The 19,133-nt window shown below is 41.4% G+C and overlaps 2 protein-coding genes across 6 annotated transcripts in view; one reads left to right on the top strand and one right to left on the bottom strand.

Annotated features, from left to right (window-relative positions):
* Nucleotides 1-1,645: 1,645 nt before the first annotated feature.
* LOC113575716 (atlastin-2-like) lies at nucleotides 1,646-13,575 on the top strand. 5 transcript variants are annotated; one of them, XM_027007373.2, is made up of 14 exons: nucleotides 1,646-1,764; nucleotides 5,057-5,334; nucleotides 6,993-7,127; nucleotides 7,658-7,762; nucleotides 7,874-7,924; nucleotides 8,860-8,916; nucleotides 9,081-9,173; nucleotides 9,553-9,691; nucleotides 9,997-10,124; nucleotides 10,211-10,267; nucleotides 10,421-10,492; nucleotides 10,809-11,240; nucleotides 11,761-11,775; nucleotides 11,861-13,575. In XM_027007373.2, exons 1-14 carry the CDS (start codon nucleotides 1,692-1,694, stop codon nucleotides 11,969-11,971), a joined length of 1,746 nt encoding a protein of 581 aa, XP_026863174.2. In that variant the 5' UTR covers nucleotides 1,646-1,691; the 3' UTR covers nucleotides 11,972-13,575. The 5 variants fall into 5 exon arrangements, 4 of the variants coding, with proteins under 4 accessions (XP_026863174.2, XP_026863175.2, XP_026863171.2 ...); XR_004775414.1 differs by having other exon boundaries at nucleotides 10,809-11,775; nucleotides 11,861-11,945; XM_027007374.2 differs by lacking the exon at nucleotides 11,761-11,775.
* A 1,675-nt stretch (nucleotides 13,576-15,250) lies between these two features.
* Nucleotides 15,251-19,133, bottom strand: part of LOC113575715 (lysyl oxidase homolog 4-like) — a 22,136-nt gene continuing 18,253 nt past the window's right edge. The window contains exons 14-16 of the mRNA XM_027007369.2: nucleotides 18,515-18,651; nucleotides 16,137-16,248; nucleotides 15,251-15,754 (exon numbers count right to left, since the gene is read on the bottom strand). Of these exons, the coding sequence (XP_026863170.2) occupies nucleotides 15,684-15,754; nucleotides 16,137-16,248; nucleotides 18,515-18,651 (320 nt within the window). The 3' untranslated portion in view covers nucleotides 15,251-15,683. The remainder of the gene's footprint in view (nucleotides 15,755-16,136; nucleotides 16,249-18,514; nucleotides 18,652-19,133) is intronic.

The following is a 19,133-nucleotide window of genomic DNA, read 5'->3' on the forward strand; positions in this document are numbered from 1 at the left end:
CCTTGGTCAGTAGCTTTCATTGAAACATTTTATCTTGTCTATAACTATGAATATTATGCAAAAGCATTATTCATTACAGAAAAAAACCCCTAACATTTTGTTGTACAGAGGTGGCTGAATGTACTGTATAATCTTGGTTGTTGTATGGTTGTATGGTTGTCGTTTATAGGCTTCTTCTGAACGTCTGTAAAGTAAGACCTGCATGTATTATTGTGTCTGAGTTAAAAAAGTGCCCCGGACTGCTTGAAATCTCACAGTTTGATTGAGGCTTCATTGTCACTCAAGTCAGCCCCTGTCAGTACATGTCTTGGTACACCCCTCATCTCCTCCCTCAACATCCACCCCATCTCCATAGCAACGACAGCGATTGAACAAAACAAGCAGGCCAATACAGCACCACCTAAAATTGGCAGTATGAGTATTTCTCTTTGGACAAAAGTATAAAACACTTTTACAACAACCAACAAGTTGAAAGATTGAAAACAGTTAGAGGAGAGGTCGATCAAAATGGAAAAGAAAAGGATTAAACAATTTTAAGATTGATGTCCAGAAGTTCTGATCAGTGTTTTGTAAATAGTGTCTGATTTCTTGATCACAGATCAGTCACACATCAGTGTAAATGGCTCCCAATCTTTAGAAGAAAAGGAGATGGTCACAACCATGTTCAGTGAATGTTGTCCTCACATCCTCTGCACTTTTTAAAATGAACTCTGAAAAGCTTTATAAACACTGGAAGCTCTTAGATTTGTTTTGCAAGACCTTTTCAGACACCACTACTTTCCAAACAATCAAATCCATAACTAACCTAACCCACACTGACCTCAGTGGACTATTGACCTGAAATTTGCTGGAGGCTTGAAAAACATGTTTTTCCATGTTTTTAAATGTGTGTGTGTGTGTGTGTGTGTGTGTCTGCATGCATCTCTCATTCTCTCTGATAAAATTAATAAGAAAAGGAAATAAAAATAAGCCCAAGTTTCACTGAGTGGACCTGTTACAATGTTCAAGGCAATAAAATCATTACATACACTTATCAGCTTGGTTGAACCTGTCCTCCAAGTGTTAAACAACTATGAGAAGGAAGTAAGTCCTATTATATAAACAAAATTCTTTGATAATTTCACATACATTTTTAAAATATCTAACATATCTAAAGGCGCCTGGGAAATGAGCCAGTCGGAAAAACATGTGGGCTGAAAGTGTAGCACAACTCAAAATGAACTAAACATGTAGTAAGTTTCTCACATAATTATATTCTGCCATAAGTGCAATTAAAATGTTAAAAGTTTTCAGTTATACATACAGCATTAACTAAATGTTTATAATATAGCTAGTATACTGCAACTGTTTGGCTTAGGGAGTTGTGAGTCAAAACGGGGTCCTGTGCACTTTGACTTTGTTTGTTTGACTTTGACAGCTTGCACACCTGATAACGGGCCTGTGTCCGAAACGTTCCGTGTCTCTGGCAACTCTGTGTACTTTACAATTTGGAATCTCTCTACATCCCTTACTACAGTACACTGCGCCCACAGCTAGAAGCTGCAAAAAACGTGCGCTCTTATGTTTAGTGTGGCGTCTTCACTTAGGACCTCGCGGGAAAAAAGGCCTGCGCGTGAACCTGTTAAAGAGGCAGGATGAAAGCGAAGCGTGTGACGTCAGGCGAAGTGGATTATTTTGGACGCGGGGTGAAGATGGCGGAGAAGAGCAGGTTGGAGCATCGGAATCACTCTGGTCTAAATTGCAAAAGCAACGTCTTTATCGAAGGTAAGATTTAGACGGAGGATAATTATTTAGTATATGTAATAATCGGATGTGATTTTTTTATAAGCAGACCTGAAAATCTGTTCGACTTCATTTGACTAGCTAGCGTTAGATGCTAGGCGATGCTGGCTGTTAAGACTACAGAGGTGTCTAGTGCACCCGCTGGCTTTGATCTGCGGCCAAGATGGAAAGATCGAAAGGATCACTGCCCCGTAACACTGGTGTTGGTGAGTCTCTAGTCAGTGTCCCGACATGTTTTGGCTAAGTTAGGCAACGTAGCTACTGCGTGCATAAAACAGCAGACGTGTTGGTTTCTGAGCAGCTCGTTTTTATTAATACCTGCTGCTAACGTTAGCGGACTTATTTTGGATAACTAGGTTAAGCTAATGGCAAGCTAAGGCGGTGTACAACTAGATGCACATCACTTGTCGTTTTGCTGCTTTCCACCACCCGCCGGCCATTGATTTGTCAACGAGCAAAGTGGGTAACCTAGTGAACGGTTAGTTAGCTAGCTAGCTAGGTTATATGACAAATATTTCCAATTTGTGTAAATTGGAATGTAGCTGGCTGCTTTTGTAGCTTGGCTGCAATTATTTTCGATATTTTAGCTAGCTATGTTGTTAACGCAAGCTAGGCTAATGTCTCTCCTCTCTCGCGCTCTCTCTCTCGCTCTCTCTCTCGCGCGCTCTCTCTCTCGCTCTCTCTAGCATATCTAATATGTAGCTAACGCTAGCTAACTAACCTAGCATACATGCCTAACGAATTCGATGCTTTATGAAGTGAGGCCTATGTCTCGTAATGCATTTGTCCAGGGTTTGTTGTAGAAAAGTGTCTGGGGGGGGGGGGGGCGATTGTCGAAATGGCATGCTGACGAAATCCGGATAACTAACTACCTTAAAACTTTTAAGTGTGCGAACATGTTGTAATGAACGGTGTTTTGTTTTTTTTGAATGGTGGCTAACGGTCGCCTGTCCGCGCGGTGGAAATTCACTCGACACAGCACGTGCGCCTGTCCGGTAAAGCAAGCAGCGAGCCTGCAGTGTTTCAGCGCGCTTGCCCTGGCGCCAGTGCATCCAAACCGCATGGCGGAAAAGCGAGTGTTGGTGCCTCCATCCAATCTAGGCTATATTCTTAAAAACTCACAAGAATATAAACATGCGGGGCCGTTCTGTTTCTTTTCGCGGCTGTGGGTCCTTAATTTTCATGAGTTTTGTTGCTAACCATCCTGACAGTGTGTTTTAGAGATCGACGGGTCGACCCGCTGTTTTCAGGTCAAATCAGTTCACCATGCCTGTAGAATACGATTTACATTTATGGCATTTAGCTGACGCTTAAAAAACAACAACAACAACAACAAAACACGACTTAGTTACCACTGAGTGCAACTTGAGCAATTGAAGGTTAAGGGCCTTGCTCAGGGGCCCAACGGTGACGACGTCAAGTCCCTTAACCACTGCGCTACCACTATACGATGAGGTCTAATGCATTTTATTCAAATTTTCTGCAGCTGTTAGGACTTTAAGCATAGCACCAACAGTGGTTGGAGTCTGATGACTTGTTTTGACCCATCGTTGACTAAACAACTTTATGGCATATACTAAATGCTTGAGGATTGGCAAACTGGTCTCTTGCATGTACCGAGCTCAAGAAAATCACGTGATGAAAGCAGCAACGTGTGAAATTATTGTACCACTGTTCTGACCCTCTTGCGTGAATGACTGGGCTTTTCACCCCCACGTATTGTAATATTGGGCACTAACCTACCTGGGGCTTTGTTTCCTTTTAAAACAAGGATTACATTTGAAAAGAAAGGTAACTACTGATTATATGGTCGGCAGTTTATTATCCATAATGGTGTAATACTTTCCCCTGTCAGCTTTGCTGAATCCAACAGTTGTAGAGTTTTATAGAAGAGTTGGTGGCTATCCACAAACAGCTTTGTCACTCTTAAAGGTTTAGGCAATTTGGATTGACCAGTTGACTTATGGTTCATGTATACACACAGATGTAATGTATCCAAAATATTGGTCTTGCCAAGGTTTGATGCCTATATCCATGTATCAGGTGTCTGTACTGGCCCAGTATTTTAATTTCAGTGCATCCCTAACAAAATGGATCTTCCTGTTATTTGTTCTCTACTCAGAGCTGATGTCCTATCCTGCAACCTTGAGCAAAATGCAAAAGAATTGTACAGTCACAAACTTATTTCAGCCAAACATCTAACTAACAGCACAAATTCCAAACATCAGCAGAAAGTTTTTCACTCCAACTGCATTGAAGCCAATTATCCTTCCCCCTCATTACTGCCTAGCCACAAAATGATTTGGCTCATTATTGTAGCTGTTCAGTCACTAGTACAGGCCCTTCCAGTGTCTCATTGGTTGCACATAGTCACTGAAGACTTCAAATTGTGTGCCTTGTGCTTTTTGTGTGTATTACTGTGGTGTCCGCTGGGGTACAGAGGCCGGCATGGGCTGGTTTTCATTCTGCCACACAGTTAGGGATGTCGTGGAGTGGACAGCAGCTTCTTTACACTGTGCTCCAGGCTGCTTTGTTCCTGGTATTCATTTATGTGATTGCAGGAATGCTAAGAACGGCTGACCATTACAGGCAGCATCCAAGAACTTTACCAGATTACCGCTGAGCCTGACAGTGTCATGCGTTTTTGTCCTGGCCTGCTGGAAGCTGGTCCTGCCTTCGGGCCAGGCTCTGCACATTTGAACAGTGCAGCAGCCATTTTCTTTAGAGAGGGTAGATATGGGCTAGACCCAGCAGGTCTGAGAGCTGCCCGTCTGTTTATAGAGGGGAGCTGTGGGCTAGTCCCAGCAGGTCTGAGACCTGCCCATCTGTTTCGTTAGCATCGAACTGCCTGGACACGTGCGTGTGCATGCTTTTTTGGCTGAGAATACTACACTGCATGTATAGGCACTTGCCTACTTGAAAATGGTACTGTTCACAATCTTGATCTTCCATAGCCCTGTGTCCCCGAGTTAAGCTTATGTATGCCCAGCTGGTTTTAGAACTTAACCCTCTGTTTGTTTTTGTTTTTAAATGGTTTTACTTAAGTATAATAGTTACACTGCAAAACGTATAGAACACTATAAAATATAAAGAAAGGCACAAAGCGAAAGCCTTCCCTCGCTTGCCTCATCTTTCTTGCACCAGTGATGTATTTGAATCCCCAGTGCACACGGAGCTGAAGCAACCCTGTCCTGGCTGGAATGTTAATGTGCCCCTGTACTGTGCTGGGGCTGTTTTACTTCAATAAAGTGTCATCTGTGGGTCTCCGGGGCAGGTGTCAGTGGGGTGGAAGAGGTCCCTCGAGAGATGGGCGTGGATGAATCGGATGACGAGCCCCTGCTGGAGGTCGAGGAGATGGGTCCCAGGCCCGTGCAGATCGTTGTGGCAGACGAGGATGCCCATGAGTTTGCGCTGGACGAGCAGGCTCTGGAGCGCCTCCTGCTGATGGAGCATGTCCGTGACCTCGATGTGGTGGTGGTGTCCGTCGCCGGAGCATTCCGCAAGGGCAAGTCTTTCCTGCTGGACTTCATGCTCCGCTACATGTACAGCCAGGTGAGGGGCAGCACGGCCTGTAACGGGCTTAAGCAGAATATCCCAGTGGTGGTGACGACAGATCTTTAAAACCTTCATGTTTGGCTTAAGCTCTGTGTAAAGGGAAGGCCAGTCCTGGAGTCAGTGGATTCACAATAGTTCGTGAAATCCATGCTTCCTTATTCCTCTAGGCTTCCCGTGACCAGTAGCATGATGTGCCCCATCTATCCATGAGGGCTTCTGATTTGTAGGTCGTGTGCCTTGGGAGAGGTTATTTAGAGCATGCGTGCTAGTGGTATGAAATGAAGCAGTGTTTCCTTGTTGGACCTCCGTCAAGCTTGCCCTGGCATTCTCTGCCTTTCTTAGGGTTATGCCCAGTATAATATATGATCCAATTTATTATGTATGGCTATGACGTCTCTGAGCTGCGAAGAAAAAGTTCTGATGTGCTGTTTGTTCACTCACTTTTGTGTTGAGTTGCTAGTGCACATCCAGTGTTGCTTTTAAAAGCAAAAAGTCATTTGTTTTGTGGAGCGGTTTTTGTTTTTTTTTTTGTTTTGTTTTTTTTTCCCCCCTTCCCCCCTTGACATTTTTAGTAGAAGATAATTAGGGCTAGTAAAATAATTTCTTAAAAATAAACTCACTTACTAAGAATTACCTGGGTCTAAAATTATTACATAAAAATGACTAAGTTCTTAAATTACTATCCTCTCCAACATGTGGCAGTGCATCAGTCATGAGTGTCAACCTCTGTTTAAAGTGCTGAATGACCCAAAATAAGTTTCTCTACAGCATCTTTCATATTCTCTTGCAACACACCCATCTACTAATCGCCTCCTCATAACCGATACGTTTAGAATCCGTTTAATCCCATTTGGTGGTTACTGTCTGCTCTGTGGCTGGCTTCTTGCTGGAATACAGCCTTTTTAGTTGCCACAAAGTGGAGTGCCTCTGTGCCTTTCCTCTGGCCAGGCTGGTGGTGTTTTGGGATGGGTGTGTGTAATAACATTAAAGTATGCTGACCACTGACAGGAAGTATTCACTGCCATGCCCTGCACACCCAGCTCTCCTGTCAGCTCAGTGCTCACAGCACCTTCATACTGTTGCTGTGAAGCATCTGTTAATACCTGAAATATCCTGTCTTTGCCTCTATAGTGACCCCTGAGTTGAGCACAGTTTCACTGTGGAGTCAAGAACGTGTGTTTTTGAATGGTTGGTGCATGTGTGCGTCCCTCTACTCTAAATGGGAGAGACAAGGGTTGCTGTACTTTAACCCCACAAAACGTTTATGGCAAACCTGGTAACATGTTGGTGTCCTCAGATAAAATAACAACAATTTGCACCAAGTTTTCATTTGTTTGTTTGTTTTAAACCATATAAACTATATTGTTTTTCAAACACACTGTTTTAAAGTGAAACATCTCAACCTGCGTAAGTGCTAATTTGGCTCTAGTTGTGCATGTGGTGTTGTCCTAGCGCATATTCAGCACCTGAAGAAAGCTGAAAGATCTGCTTGATTTCCACAGTTCTGTAACTAGTGAGGTGGCGTTTGGGTTTGTTGTGTCTTTTTTACATGCAGCATACAGTTTATGTATCAAGTGATTGTATTAAAGAGCTTTAAACAATTAGCATTGAAGTCAAGCTGTGCTTATGCTCTAACCTGCTTCCTGCTCCCCCAGACGTCTGGCAGGTGGCTGGGTGGAGACAACGAGCCTTTGACGGGCTTCACCTGGAGGGGTGGCTGCGAGAGGGAGACCACTGGCATCCTGGCCTGGAGTGAGGTGTTTGTGGTTGAGAAGCCAGACGGAAGCACGGTAAGACAGCAAAGGCCTGCAGAATGCATGGCACATTCCCCATTGTATGGCTGTAACTAATGCCGATTAGTAGGCTGTGAATTATGATTACCTGTAGGATGGAGCATGGGCAATAGAGACAATAAGACTGCAGAACTGTTAACTTGAATATTTAACCCCTACTAATGCAAAAATGGAAAAGGCCATGTGTTGCGTCCAGTCAAAAAAAAAACAAAAACAGTGATATTATCTGCTGACAATGTCGGAGCAAGGTGTGCATGAAAATGACGAAACATGAATACAAAGCAAAGTGAGTCTGCAGCTTCATTGCCTCATGTGTCGATTCTGACTCCTCTGTACCAGAGATGTTCTGCAAAGTTTTTAGGGAATATCCTAACAAGGCAGATAAGTGGCTACAAATTTTGAAATCGCTTGAGAAATCTCACAATGCGTATAGCGTACAGTTGGGTTATGTTGAACCCTGACCCTACTGCACTGGGTAGGGTGTAAGAGGTCAGCCTTTAAGTTGGCCGGTGGACCTGTGTCTACAGGTGGCTGTGCTTCTCATCGACACACAGGGAGCCTTCGACAGCCAGTCAACCATCAAGGACTGTGCCACGCTCTTCGCCCTCAGCACCATGACCAGCTCTGTGCAGGTCTGCCTTTCCACACCACTGTTATACACCTGTGGCGTCGCTAACGAATGAACAGATGAGGGGCTGAGCATCCGTGCATCCCCCTTGACTCTCTATATATTGTATCTGTAGGTTTACAATTTATCTCAGAATGTGCAGGAGGACGATCTTCAGCATCTCCAGGTGAGTTGGGCTTTGTAACATTACTGTAACGCATCTCATCTTGCGTTGTGTTCAACTGCAACCAACTTCCAGAAGAACTTGGATGTACCCCAAATGTAGTTATTTTTAAATCTTGACTAAACATTCTCTGTTCTCTTGTGCCTCTGTTCAACAGTGAAACTCAAAAAACTGGTTATTTATATATTTTTCCATGCTGAATCCAAATGTTTTCAGAATTTCTCCATCACCCATAGACCCCCCCCCCACTCCAGTATACATATGTTATTGTAAGTAGTATGGAAAAGCAGTACCAAGGAAAGTGGACCCTTTCTACATTCAGACTACAGCTGTTCCCTGAGGGGGAATGTTATTGAGTCCAAATGGATGCAAAAACTCTTACTTCCATTTTAAAAGTACATTTGTAATAACATAATTTATGAGTAAATATAAATAATGTAAACGTTTCACACTTAACCATATGTGATGGAAATAATTCTAAAAACAGATTCAAATTCACACGCAAATTAGAACGCACAATAAGGTCCACCTATTTGTTTGCAAAGCAAAAAAGTCATTGTTCAGTTTAACTGAGCACTAAGACTAGCTCTGCAGCTCTCTATTTTACTATGTTGGACTTTTAAATTTTCTGGTTTATCTCTGTTCTTAATCCTATTATATACTTTAAATCTTTCAGTATTGTATTTATAATTGAGGTTTAATCAAAATACCTTTTTGTAATAATCAAGTGTTTTGTGGTGTTTGTTTTTAAAAAAACTTTTGTTAAGCACCTTGAGTTGCCTTGTGTATGTGCCATGTTAATAAACTTGCCTTACATTACTGTTTAGGTTCCCGACCATGTTCCCTTACAAATAATGGAAAACACAAAGACCTTTAATTTGTGGTGATTGGATGTGTTAATGTATGCCAACCTTGTTCAGCTGTTTTATTTCTTGTAGCTTTTCACAGAATATGGAAGACTCGCTATGGAAGAAATCTACCAGAAGCCATTCCAAGTATGATCATTCATTAGTTTAATTGTTTTATTGGTCATTCGCCTAACTCTGCATACCATGGATTCAGTAGTGTCTAATAGTTAAATTGTAGTATTTTTCTTGAATTTTTCCCTCTAGTTATATGTAGTGTAATAACTAAGTGAATCTTTTTCTTCTATTCATAGTCACTAATGTTTCTCATAAGAGACTGGAGTTATCCATATGAACACGAATATGGTCTGGAAGGTGGAAACAAGTTTCTTGAGAAAAGATTACAAGTATGATGCATTTATTTTTTTCTACAAATTTCTAGAGATCTTAAGTGAATCAGTCAAAAGTGTAGTTGCTGCTCTGTGTGGTAACCCTACCTACATGGGCTGTTCTCAAAGAAGTAACTACTGTCAATGTGTCTATGAACCATAACCTATGCCCTCCACGTGTCCTTCAGGGAATGTTTGTTGCTGTGTTAACTGTTTCTTTTCTGCACACCTTGCTGTCTCACACATTCCATGTAAACTTGCATATATGCATTATGGCAGAACTGAATTTCAGTTTGCCTCATGTGATGTGATGTCAAAGGAAGGTATAGAACTCATCACCTTTTTTATTTATATATATATATATATATATATATTTGTACTTTTTAAATGCACTCAGGTGAAGCAGAACCAACATGAGGAGCTACAGAATGTTCGTAAACACATCCACTCCTGCTTCTCCAACATCAACTGCTTTCTCCTTCCGCACCCTGGCCTCAAAGTGGCCACAAACCCTCACTTTGATGGCAGGTTGAAAGGTAAGGAATGTCTGCCCCCTAGAGGCTGTCTGTTGCAATCACAGATCAGAGCAACTTTGCAGCAAAGAATTTGAAATGCTTGTCAGCATGATTACAGGGGGAACTTGCCAGCTCATGACACATTTTACTCAGAGATACATTGGCACTTTCTAGAACAAATGCAAACTTCCATCTGTTATGTTGTATTTTGAGCACAGGTCTCTTAACTTGAATTATTAATTTACTCTTTATTTAAATCCACATGTGGGTCATGCTATGACAAGTTTAGTGTCCTCCCCCCCCCCCCCCTTTCTTTTTTTACACAGACATTGATGATGAATTCAAAAAGGAGCTAGTCAGTCTGATCCCGTTGCTGCTGGCTCCGGAGAACTTGGTGGAGAAACAAATCGGGGGTTCCAAAGTGACGTGTAGAGATCTTGTACAGTATTTTAAAGTAAGAGTCTTCTTTTAAATATCTTGCATTGTCTATTGGTTAATCCCACTTTAGATCTGTGTCCTAACCCTTCTTTGTGGTCTCAGGCCTACATGAGAATCTATCAGGGTGAAGAGCTCCCTCACCCAAAGTCCATGTTACAGGTATGTTTGGTTACGAATGGTCAACCAACCAACCATGTAGACTGAATGAATTTTTTTTTTTTTTTTTTAAATGACAATTGTGGAAAAAAACGACCCAAAAACAATACAAGATTCTTGTGTAGACAGATGTTTACATTAGCTTGTTTCTTTAAGGCAACAGCTGAGGCAAACAACCTTGCAGCAGTTGCAGGAGCAAAAGACAGTTACAACAAAGGCATGGAACAGGTAAATGCAGGTTAAATGCATTTTATTTTCCATTACATTGTTTACTTTTGAGATATTCCGGGGGGGGTTCAAATGTTTCCTACCATATAAATGCCTTGCCATCAGTCATTCAATGATGCAAAAAATTTTCTCTCAATCCTGGTGTTGCTGATGGCGAGTGACCCAAATTTCAAGAGGCTGCCTGGTTTACTGTTTGCCAACATCGTTGTGGAGAGTGTTTTGAGAAATGGATGAGGGGTACTGTTTTCCTAGCCAGCTCATGTCAGGCTAGTTCTCTTTCCATACTGTAGTGACCTCACCAGCTCTGCCCTCGCAGGTGTGTGGTGGAGACAAGCCGTACATTGCCCCAAGCAACCTGGAGCGCAGCCACCGGGAACTCCAACAGGCCTCCATACGACAATTCCGCGCCATCAAAAAGATGGGCGGGGAGGAGTTCTGCCGCCGCTACCAGGAGCAGCTGGAGGCGGAGCTGGATGAAGCTTACATCAACTTCGTCAAGCACAATGATGGAAAGAACATTTTCTATGCGGCGCGGACACCCGCCACGCTCTTCGCTGTCATGTTTGCCATGTACGTGGTCTCGCTGGTGACCGGCTTTGTTGGCATAAACTCTGTGGCGACGCTGTGCAATCTTGTCCTTGGCGTGGCCCTGGTGGCCCTGTGCACTTGGGCATACATCAAATACTCAGGGGAGTTCCGGGAGGTGGGTGTTCTCATCGACAGGGTGGCAGAAACCCTTTGGGAACAGGTGGGTGTTCCAGAACATTCAGTGCTCTCCTTTCCATCATCTTTTGTGTTCTTTCTTCTCTTGAAGCACTCAGCTGTGCACTTAGCCCATGATTCACATTTCTTTTTGACTGCTCCCATTTGCTCTTTTCCCTCATCTGTATTCATAGTTTCCCAGTGTAGGATTGGTGTGTTTTTAGATTGGGGAGCTTCCCTGTTTGATATCAGAAATTGATCTTGGAATATGAAAAAAATTCACTTTGGCTCCTCTCCATTTCCTGTCTCTGGACTCTCTTAAATCTCAGCCAACACCTGCCCTCCTAATATCCAGAACAGCTGATTTAAAATTTATTTATTTATTTATTTATTTATTTTTTAATTCCCCACCCCAGAATGAAACTCCATTTACGTTAGTACTAGTGCATGTTTATCAGCGGTGTGTTGGAGATTGAGGTTTGTTTTTGGAAGCCTTTACTCATCACTTCTTTCCTCATTCTTTCTAATTTCTTACCTTTTTTCCTCTTCACTCTATGTTTAAACAGAGGACTCCGAGAAAGGTGAGCTTTCTGCCTGGCATTTTTGTCTCTGGTTTTGCCCCACCTGTGCTCTGCACTCCTCGCTGACGCTCCTTCCTACTTTTAGGTCTTCTACAAGCTTTTTGAGGTTGCCAGGAACAAGATGGTGCTGGGCACCTTGCTGCCCACCCCACGGAAGAGACTGTCCTCAAACAACAATGTGAAGAAGAAATACTAGTGCTGACCTACTTTGCTGTCACAACTGGCCCCACCCTCTACCCTGCCCCTTTTAAAGACTTCTCCACCCTGATAAGTGCATAGCCTCGATGCCACGCTGGGTTAGGATTTAAAGACAAACTGCTGTTTATACCTGGTTCACTTCTTTGGTAGAACGCAGGTTGGCACTTTTATCATGTTTTGTTGGTCTTCCCCATCTTGGTGTGCTGATGTTATGGGGAAAGGACTGTGAAACCCCCACTCCCCATACATGTGCATTAGTCATTGTCCTCATGATGTTTTTGACTATCATGATTGTGCGTCTGATCTTTCATCATTTCCTCATCTTAAATTTGTTACAATTCACTTCTAAGCGTTCCTTTTCCCCCCCATCATCTGTTCTCGATTGTCTTGTCTTTCTTGTATCCTCTCTTTCCTTCCACTTTTCTTCCCTACCTCCTGGACTTTCGTTTTCCTCTCCTCAGGTGTTGATGGCTCTGGGTGATGGGTAAGTGGAGAGCATTAGGTGAGGTGTGGTGAAGTCTGCCTGAGCTCGTTTCATTGGGCGTGGGGCTCAGCATGCCAAGTAACACATGCACTGACCGAGCGGCAGCTCGTCTTTGCCGCACCACCATAGAGCCAAAGTTTATGCTATGTTTACCGCACACTGTACAGCGCGTACTCGCATCCAAACATTCGAGACACTAGCAATGGCAATGGCTTCGCCACCTGTGAAAGACACGGGCATCCGCCTTGTGATTTTCAGGGAAAGACACCCTGGTCAACCTATTTTGATGACGGTTCAACTCTCCATTTCTCTCAGTAGGAAGCAGGCATGCTTTTCCACTGACAAAACCAAGGCCTTTAAGGGTTTCACTCGTGGTGTTGATGGGTGATTACACCAGCTTTGTCTCAGATTGGAGCCATTAATTTTAAATCACCTTTTTATTGTTAGGTACACTTTGTTTGAACAAATACTTGAGAGAACCACTCCATTTTTATTTACAAAATCCATGTACATTCCACAGTATTATGAAGCTTGTGTGCAAAGGATGAGCTGTACCAATGATGGTGACATCAGGTAGTGAGGTTTCCTGGTTCAGTATCGCTTTAGGCCTACCCAACTACATTTACTATCTCCTTGCTGTATAAGAAGAAAATGACATTTTGCTTCTTTGATAATTCCATCCACAAGGTGACAGCCAACATATGCTATCCTGTACAGTGTAGATTTTTTTTTTTTTAAACTAGGGCATGTGTATGGAAAATAAATGTAATTTAAGATTTTCTATATCTCTACACCCCCCCTCCCCTCCCCCACTAGCTGGAAGAACGGCTGTTTTTTTGTGGTAGGCCAAATGTGCGGTTAACTTTAAAGGAATGCTTTTGTGATTTTGTGTAAATGTCAGATGAACAATTCTTTCGTTATGTGTATATATATATATATTATATGTGAAATAATCTGCCTTGAGCACCACAATTCCATTCTCACTTATGCAGCATTGGAATTTGGAATGTTTGTAATATTTCACTTGTTTGGTTTCATTTTAAAGTTATTCTTTAATTTATTTTTCAATACAAGATTAAAATGAACCACTGTATATTAAAGAATCTGTTGCCGATCCATCACTTGAATGCACCTAATTTTGTTGACGTGAAATGCTTGATTCAAGAAGTGAGCCAGTCGGTCTGTCGTTCCTGCTGTAGTGTATACATTTGTCTTAAATCTGCTCTACCTGTGAAAGGTCCATTAGCACAAAGAAACACAACACCTTGCAGCACTATTGTTGAAGTAAATCTAAGCCACAGCTTGCTTTGGTCTTAGTGTTCAGTTCAAGATGAAGCAACCTCTCTAAATCTGTTAAATGAATTGTCTGAAATCTGAACTATTGGACATTGTGTTTTATTTTCAAGTATTATTAAAAGAACAATCTCAAAAAAAGATGCGGCTCTTGGCTATATAAAATCTCAATAACCAAAAAAAAAAGGCATCAAAAAGAGGTCAGCTTGTCCAACCAGAATATGTAAATCATTCAAATAAATCTGTACATGATGACATTATATTCATACATATTTATCAAGAAGTCAAACAGCACCAATGCAGCTGAGCATCCATCCTCTTAGATTCTGAGCACTGCCCTTCCTCTAAAATAGGGTTTTTCTGTGTGGTCTCTACTTCCCTTTAGACTAGTTGTTTTACAAATTTGATTGGCTCTTGGTAACTACTAGTTTGCAAAGTTGGGTTCCAGCGCACGTGGTGCCAATATTCCAATGCATCTAAAAGCTTTGATCACCTGGATTAACTAGATCAAGGTGTTGTTTAGGAACAGGAACCAAAATCTGCAGGCCAGGGGATATTCAGGACCAGGTACTCCCAAACTAGAGCTGCATTTTATTTATTTTTTGTTATACAGTACTAGAGCAACTTGTGGTTGGTTGATTTTAAAAAGTTCTCAATTTTAAAATAGCTCAATAGTCAGAAATCCATGGTTTAAAACATTGAGATTTGATACAGCATCTTATGGCTGATGCCAAGCAAACCATTCAGCAAAGCACTTAGTCCCAGGTTGATTAAGTGCCTGCATATTGAATAGTGTCTCTATGGAAACCAAAATAAACTAACTTTTCCTGTGACTAGAGGTACAGTACAAGTGCTTCTACTGTTTGTTACTCAATTAGTCTGTGCTCTATGGGGCATTTCATTGTCCATAAAGTAATCTGAAATAAGACCAGCTCATTCGAGTGCTATAGCCTTTACTTTAAAATCTATTTTATGCTTTTAGCCACTGACATGTAACTGCCATACTTTCAGTGAAATGGACAAGAAAAAGTTATACAAGTTGCAAAAATAAAACCGTGCAAGGAATCTAAATCTCTGGAAATTTGTTATAGAAAATCTACACAAAGCAAGCAATAGAGGTAAAAAATAACTGCAACTTGAGCTAAGGGTTCTTAATGTTTATATAGTTTATAAATATATTATGAAAAGCACAATTTGGTAAGCAGAAATAGCTTCAGCAAGAGAAGTATGCAAAACCTGAATGTATGAGCACTACATTAATATTAATGGCCTTGTTTGCCTTATTCTTTTTTACTGGTCAATGTTATCACTTTAAAAGTAATTTCATATTTTTAAAAACTAAAGATTCACTTGTAGGGCCCACAGCAACAACAAAAAATATATATAAATAATCATTGGTAGATACTTGTCTCTGATTATTGCAAACAATCCCAGAGAGTTCTGTCTTACAGTTACACACTCATACTGAACCCTAAGATTATGGGGGGGGGGATGGGGGGAATTACCAATGTCTGTATAAAATTATTCTAATTCTTCTTAATTTTCTGTCAATGCCCCCATCCCTTCTGGGCCAGTCTAATTCCTTAACACCCTTTCCTCTTTTTATCCTCCAAAGGTATTGCTGTTAATGACTGACTGGTGGATCTGCATACATAGCAGTTCTCCATCCAGTCTGTAAAAGGATCAGTTACACAGGGGAACATCTCAGAGGAAATAAACCCAGTGTTGGAACTAGTCCTGCAACTGCACCCAACTCCCGTGTCAATTCACCCTACCGCCAGTTCATCTAAATCAATCCAGAAAGATCCTAGCCCCTAATCTCTTTGTCCTAGCCCCATTCTCCTCCTTCCCCTTCCTCCCTGTCCGTAAGCGGGATGAGAGGATGATGAAAGAGAGAGTCCCGTTTTTGCGTTCCAGGTTCCTTTGCTCCCCGTTAGAGGAAGTTGTTAGAAATCTGTTGCTGGTGTTCAAACAGGTCCTCTACCTCTGCACTGTAGGCATTGCCTAGGAGACCACAGAGGAACCAGATATGAGTGCACACCAGCCTGCACTGAGCTTCATACTGCTACTTGAAAGAAATGCCATTACTGTGCACTTAGCCCATTTTATAGTATAGTAAGTCATTGCTATTAACCAAAATCAAAGGATACTGTACTGCTGTGAAAGTCAAACAGTTAACACTAAACAGTAAATGTCAGTTCTGTTACTTATTGGTTTTAAAGAAACAATTCACCTGAATATGGCTAATTAACAAATAATTAGAGAGAAATGCACACGGTTTCATTGGTTATCTATTCAACAACTATCAACACCTAACTCCCACTATTTTTCTGTCAGTTATTTCTTTCATTAAATAAATGTTTTTAAAAAGTGTCTGCCCACTTACCAGTATGACATCCATACAGGTAGACTCTCGCTCCATCATACCTGCATCTGCATCGCATAACGTTATTCTCAAAGTCTGACTCGGCCATGTCCAAAGAGGGGTTAACTTCAACCTGCACATGCAGCCAAGGACCACGCATTAACCATGGCTTTTTAGAGGAAGGTTATTTTAATAATCCCATCATAAAGCCATAGTCAGTGTATTCAAATTTCTATCATTTGCTGCATTTAGCATGAGTAGTGCAGACATCGAAAGTGGACCAGTGGGGCCACAGCTGGCCTGTGCCTTGCAATGAAAGACTTCGTTGCTGCCACAGTTTTTCCAGCTTCTTTTTCATTTCTTCATATATAGTAGGCTGCATTTATGAAGGAGAAAGCAAAGCCAAATAGGACCGCTTCCATTTTTCAGTACTGTAAGATTCAACTGTTTTAATTGTTCATATTTAATGACTAATTTAACTTCATATTTATTGTAACTGTTCATGTTTAATAACTCATCATGTTTAATAAAAATTAACTATGTTTAATAACACTAATTGTTTTTAGTTTATAATTGCACCTTTTCCATGTGGAGGGTAATATGTATATCGCTTTGACAACAAGCAGTTAAAACGCACAAAATGTTTAATGATTAAGGTTTTTCTGAATATTGCTCGTTTCAGTCATTAAGCAGATCTCTTTATTTTAGCTTTATAACTTAGAATTTTAGACACGGCTTTGCACAGTTAACTGAAATGCTGCCGTACTGTCAAAGCTTCATTCATTTTGCACTGCTTCTCTGGCATTACACAAGAGTTTTAAATGACTCCTACGCTGAGAGCTCCGTCTCATCACAGAGGGGCGGCAGATTGCAGTGTTGATTCCTAAATGACTGCAATCATGGAGACTCGTCTTGAGGTAGTCATGTGCAATACAGTTAAATGCATGTTCCTAAAACCGGCGCACCGCAGCTTGGCCAGGTTTTCTCAGAGCACGCCCAGCGATCCCATGACACATACATACACTCGCACACATGGAAACAGACTCTCACTAACTTGGTTTATAGCGTGCTTTACAGCTCTTGTAGCGGGAATGCCATAGCAACCTAAAACGATGCGCCATTGTATAGTAACACACATCTGAGTATTACGTAAGGATTTCGTTTGATCTCCACTGTAAACCATATCATAAAGATGGTATTGTCATTGTCTCGGTTTATGCAATGTTTATCACCATCCCACTACTGTAAAATGTAGGCATATAATCTTGTGACTAAATGTGGCGATGAAATGAAAAAGAATCACCACTCAGCTGCTAGAAAAACTCGTCAAAACTGAATTTTTAAAAAATGGGCACTAAAGTTTTGGTTTTTTTCCCCCACATGAGAGTAATCAGTTATGGCATAAAACTGTGTTACCTTGATTTGTTTTTTAAACACGTTCCATCATGTATTGCTTCAATTTGTAGTGGTTTGATCACTCACAGCGATGAGACTCTCCATGAAACGTCTTAAGGTTCACAGGAACAAAAGGTGTCGAGCTTTCGCGCGGCATTGAAAATGCTGACTCACGCTCTTCCAACCGCCAGGTGCTTTTCTGAGCCTTAACAGTAATGAGCTGCCGTTAAAACTAGACGGCTGAATCCCTCCCATTTCAAACGCACTCGAGCACGTGATAGTAAGCGCACTGCTGCAGACCCATTTCACTCCAATTACTACTCCTATCTGCGCCCTCAATCACTGGCAAACCTTCCTGTTCCTGCTCCCAGGAAAACGAAGAGAACGGGGTCTCTAAAACAGTTAAACAACAACAAAAAAGGTTTGGGATGAAAGGGAAGGACTGTAGGAGTGATTTAGGAAAGAAAAAAGCCTTTATACAGGTCCATTCTAATTTAAAAGGTATAATTATTTGCTCTGGTAACAGGGTTATTTTTGATTAAATGAGTCTGGCAAAAAGCTTTGTGCGTTATCCCTCCTTTAAGGTTTAGAAGTGGAACATAACACTCAAACCTACGGAGCCTCTACAAGGCACTGCGTCTCCTGCAGGCACACGCAGTGCCCTGGAGGGCCCTGCCTTCATATTTTACTCAGTTTTGGTTTCATATTACACAGGTGGCAATTGCCTTTAAAATAAAACACATTTGTAATTGTGTTTTGTTCTCCGATTTTGTTATAGAAATGTTTTGTTTAAAGCCGTCATCAAAGAGAATCCTCAAGAATTTGTAGACGCTACAGGATTAAAGAGGGGTCAACTAATATACATTATAGATTGTAACCAAAAAAGGAAATGTCAAAAATGTCAAGACAGTATATACTGCAAAAAGCTGTTTCTTAGTCATTCCTATCTGTGCTTGCTTTAGCTATACCAGATTCCAGTGTTCATCTGAGGTGTGTACTCCTACCTGCATGATGTAGTTGCCTGGGCTGATGTCAGTAACATCAATCCACTGGCAGTCAATGTCATGGCGATAGGTGTCCCAGCATCCCACAGAAATACCTTGGTCCCCCATATTATAACAGGCATAACGCTTTGACAGACCTGTTACCAAGGAGACAGGAACATTTGGTGTTTTTCATGACCACCACATCATATAACCCTGGCATAACCCCAGGTCATTTTCCTTTAATTTCTTTAATTGTAAAAGATCAGAGGTAATGGGTTTTCCTTACAAATGGTTTGTTTAATGCATGAAATCCTGAACTTCATATCTGTAGTTAATTAAATTAAAGTCTAGTTGTTGTCTGTAGTTTCAGAATGAATTAAGTGCTTTTAGTCTCAAACCAAATGCAAATCAGTGCACAGAGCACAAGTTGAAAAGTAGCACACATACAGAAGACATGAATTATTGGATTCTGTAGAGGCACGGTGACTCTGCCCAAGGTTATATAGGTATAGTTCACTTTCAGTAAATAAAAATCCCATGATTTTCTTACAGCCTCCTGGGTTTGCTAAATAGTTCAAGCCAGCATGTAGAATTAATTCATGAACCCAAATGGATGATACAAAATCACGGCAGGACT

This window comes from Electrophorus electricus, chromosome 21 (genome assembly GCF_013358815.1).
Source record: "Electrophorus electricus isolate fEleEle1 chromosome 21, fEleEle1.pri, whole genome shotgun sequence".
Lineage (NCBI taxonomy): Eukaryota > Metazoa > Chordata > Actinopteri > Gymnotiformes > Gymnotidae > Electrophorus > Electrophorus electricus.

What these genes read in the sequence shown, in the direction of transcription:
- LOC113575716 (XM_027007370.2), top strand. Translation starts at nt 1,692, where the DNA reads ATGGCGGAGAAGAGCAGGTTGGAGCATCGGAATCACTCTGGTCTAAAT. An exon ending in AAGCAACGTCTTTATCGAAG is followed by an intron (nt 1,765 to 5,056) that starts GTAAGATTTAGA and finishes TCTCCGGGGCAG; the next exon opens with GTGTCAGTGGGGTGGAAGAG. An exon ending in ATCTTGTACAGTATTTTAAA is followed by an intron (nt 10,125 to 10,210) that starts GTAAGAGTCTTC and finishes TTGTGGTCTCAG; the next exon opens with GCCTACATGAGAATCTATCA.